Here is a 4,013-nt window from a genome sequence, read left to right as displayed (position 1 = left end):
AGTCATCATGATGATAAATCCTCATCTTCAAAACACCTACTGCATTCAATTCTTTGTTGGCTATGATTTTTACAAACATTTTTATGAAATTTTTCACAAGCAGTGTTTGTCCTATTATTTTTATGTGACCCACATAAATAACAATATCCTTTTCGAGTATCTTTATTTATTTCAACAGTCGGTTTTTTTTAATCGGAAAGAAAAGTGAGAACATCTTTTGGAAGGCCTCAAATCTGAGCTCGTTCTCTCCAATGTTCTTGCATCAACGATATAGCCAAAGTCTTCAGGTATTCCTTTCTTCTGATATTGTTTTCGAGATTATTTGCTAGATATATCTTATAGGAATTTATACCCGCAATGTCTAAGATTCTAAAAAATACCGTCATGGTCCAACGCCTAGTTTTTCTAGATGTTGAGTATGTTGAACACATTTGGTCTACCGAATCGACACCTCCTTTTGTGCTATTGTAGTCCATAATGGTCTCAGGTTTATGGGTGTCTGGGTCAATGTCCACCGTGTCATGCATTGTTGACAAAATTATCACGCATTTTTTTTTCTTCGTCACATAGCTTGTCAATGACATGTCATTTTGGAAACCTGACAAACTGAATCCAACTTGGAGGTTTTTTTCCGATATGAATTCGGGAGGTATTTCTCTTTTATTTCTTTTCATAGTGCCCAACAGTGTCAATCCTACCTGTAACAGGTCTTCAGCCAGCGGATAGCTTGTGTAGTAGTTGTCAGTAGTTAGGTTGCGATTAGAATTCTTTATTGGTTCAACTAACCGTTTCACAATGTCAGTAGGTTTGTTAGAATTATTATCATATGGCCCAACCAATTGCTTACCACAGTAAAGTTCAAGGCTATAGGTGTAAAATGTTTTGCTGTCACAAAGTGCGTAATATTTGAGACCATATTTAGCCGGTTTTTGTGGCATATAATGGATGAACCCACACCTTCCACGAAATGCGACGAGCATTTCATCTATCGTGACAAACTCTCCGACACTATAGGAATTCTGACAATTTTTGACAAAGTCTGATTGAAATTCTCGAACTGCAGCTAGTTTGTCAATTTTCTCACGATCTTTTCTATCAGTTACATCATCCAAGCGAAGCGATCTGAGCAAAAATAAAAATCGCCTATAGCTGAAATTGGCCCTGAGAATCACTAATCCTGTACCATCTCACTGCCAGTGCTCAACTATGTCTGCACGATTACCTTTTTTGATGGAGTAAAAAATGAACACCTGTCAATGCCATGATTTCGTTTCTAGAAGTAGATTTTAAATCCCTCTGTCGTGGCTCTTCTCCCTTTTCTGCTCGTAATGCAACGTTTAGCGCAAGAGTTTTCATAATGTAAATATTTGTGTACGTCACAATACGGTCAACCATATCAGGCGAGATAATTTTCGAAAAGGCATCAAGAGGAGTAAGTGTATTTTTAGCCGAACCCTTAGGCCCTGGGAAAATTTTTACAATATTTTTGGCTCTGGTTCTACGTCTGGTTGTGTTCAATGCATCAGAGTTACTGATCCACAACGTTTCACCATCCTTACCCACATAAAAAAAATAATCGTCATCACTTACATCATCACCAGCGGGTAGATTATTCTCATCAAATAATGATTGTTCAGAGTCACTGCTGACGTCATCCTGTTCAATAAATTCAGGTTCATAGTCAATGTCGTCATCATTGCCGTCCTCTAAAAAATCCTCGTCAGAAAGCTCTTGCAAACACTGAAGAATATCATCGGATGCAGTGTACCTCTGTGCCCTGAAAAAAAAAGAAATTTAAAAAATTAGATTCATGACGAATATAAAAATACCAGATTTACAATTATGAACTTAAATACCGAAATAAATAAACATATGGATATAACAAGGAATTTATGAAAATGTACAAAAAAAAAAAAATTATAAAAAATACTTACATTTTTGTGCGCACTGCGGTATTTGTACCGCAATTACAAAGTATATTGATGCGCTCAGCGGCTCGCGTGCCGCAAACAGACACACGTCAACTTCAATACTGAATAGTGATAAAACGCGACATGACTGTTAGCCGACTCTTACGCCATCTTGTGTCTTATTCAATAACTTAAAGTTACCGTGCGTCTCAATCGGGTGTACTGAGGTTTAAGAAAGTTGCCGCGTTTTTTCAAAAAGTGCGGCACGGATGCCGCATGAGCATCAGCTGTATTTTTTATAAAGGTCGGATGGGTAAGAGCTTATAGGGAAAATTAATAAACACGATCGGTTCTAAATCAACGCCAGTTTGCGGCTTACTATTAAACAAAAAAATGAACTATAATTTGTAGAGGGCACAAAAGGTGCTGGTTAGCAAAGGGGGAATAATTAATATCAAACTATACAATATGACAAGGTTGGAAAAAACCCGGGTTTTTTAATAAAACCCAACTGGGTTGGGTTAAATTGGGTAATTTACCATAAAACTTTAAAAAACCTAAAATCACCCAGGGTTTTTCGAAGAACTAATAAAGGGTGGACTTAAATGGGTTTTATTTAAAAGAAAACCATTTAAACCCATCATAAAACCCACAAAAAAATTAATTTTTTTTTTTTTTGCTACACTGTAAAATAAGCATGATAAATTGTATTATTATTATGTGATTTGTGTTATCATGATTGTGGATTGACGATTATAGTATAGATTTGTTATTTCATATTAATTATTACTGTTAAAAATTTTATTTAACTATATTTTGTTGGTTTTTATTACTTATTTGTTATTCGTTATGTAAAGATTATTTAATTAGTACTACGAATTACGAATACTCGGAATACTAGACGTTACAGTTGAGAAGAAATTTATTATGTTAATTTGTATCTAACTAAATCGCCATGCCATTTGGTTCAGGTCGAAAGAAAGGGTATGAAAGGAATGAATTTGAAGCAATATATATTGAAGTTGATGGTATAAACACTAATGTTAGTACTAAAAAAAAATGTAAGCACTGCAGTGATGAAGTCAGCAATAAAATAGAGCGCTTAAGACAGCATTTACAAAAATGTAGACACTATAAAAGTATAGAACCCATTGAAAAAAACAGAAATATATCACAACTAGTAAACCATACCGAAGAAAACTATTCAAATATAAACTATCAAGTTGAAGAACAGTATCAAAGTACATCCACAGAAAAATATGATTATAATTCAGGTGATTTTGGACATTTTGGACATTAACAACATTTTATGCAAAAAACCCTTAAAGAACATGTACCAGTTACAACACCTGCCAAAAAAAAGGTTCTCGATACGGCTGTAGCTAAATTTTTTTTTGCAACTGCAATTTCGTTCAATGCATCAAGCTCATTGTACTACACCGAAATGTTTGATGCTATTCGTCCTGGCTATCGACCACCCAATAGGAAGCAGTTAGCTGATACGTTACTAACTGACGCTGCTGCTGACGTGACAAATGAAATGCAGAAACAACTTACAACATGTGCAATAACCCTTCTACAAGATGGTTGGTCCTCTATACGAAATGACCCAATAATTGCATCCAGTATACATACAGGCACACTTGTAAATACCAAACACAAAACATTTTTGTTATCTACTAAAGATTGTGGGTCTGAAGCAAAAACAGCAGATTACTGTACAAACATAGGCGCAAATAGAGTTTGAGATTTGGGGGGCTAATAGGGCTAATAGGGCCTTACTTTGATAATATTGAATAAGCTTAAAACAAAATGTAGGAAATATTTAGGGGGATATGGACATTTTTTAGGGGGCTTAGCCCCTAAAGCCCCCCCTATTTGCGCCTATGTGTACGAATCTATTAAAAGCCGATATAGAATTAGTAAAAAAGTATTTCAATAACAATGTAAGTATTTTTAATTCAATACCTAGTTTACTAGTTATCTGTTATGTTATATTATAACCATCAAGGCATCAAAGTAATTTTTTCCTATTGTAGAAAGTAATGGCAATATAAAAAAAGTAAAAATAATTATCATTAAATCATTGTTTTTCGGTATACG

The 4,013-nt window shown here is 34.6% G+C and overlaps 1 protein-coding gene across 1 annotated transcript; it reads right to left on the bottom strand.

Moving 5' to 3' along the window:
- Positions 1-227: 227 nt before the first annotated feature.
- Positions 228-2,081, bottom strand: LOC100168648 (piggyBac transposable element-derived protein 4-like). Its single transcript, XM_008179958.1, has 3 exons — positions 2,077-2,081; positions 1,223-1,777; positions 228-1,122 (listed from the first exon to the last, which is right to left on the bottom strand). Exons 1-3 carry the CDS (start codon positions 2,079-2,081, stop codon positions 228-230), a joined length of 1,455 nt encoding a protein of 484 aa, XP_008178180.1.
- Positions 2,082-4,013: the final 1,932 nt, after the last annotated feature.

This window comes from Acyrthosiphon pisum, chromosome X (assembly GCF_005508785.2).
Source record: "Acyrthosiphon pisum isolate AL4f chromosome X, pea_aphid_22Mar2018_4r6ur, whole genome shotgun sequence".
Classification (NCBI taxonomy): Eukaryota; Metazoa; Arthropoda; class Insecta; order Hemiptera; family Aphididae; genus Acyrthosiphon; species Acyrthosiphon pisum.
This window is presented reverse-complemented; position numbering and strand designations above follow the sequence as displayed.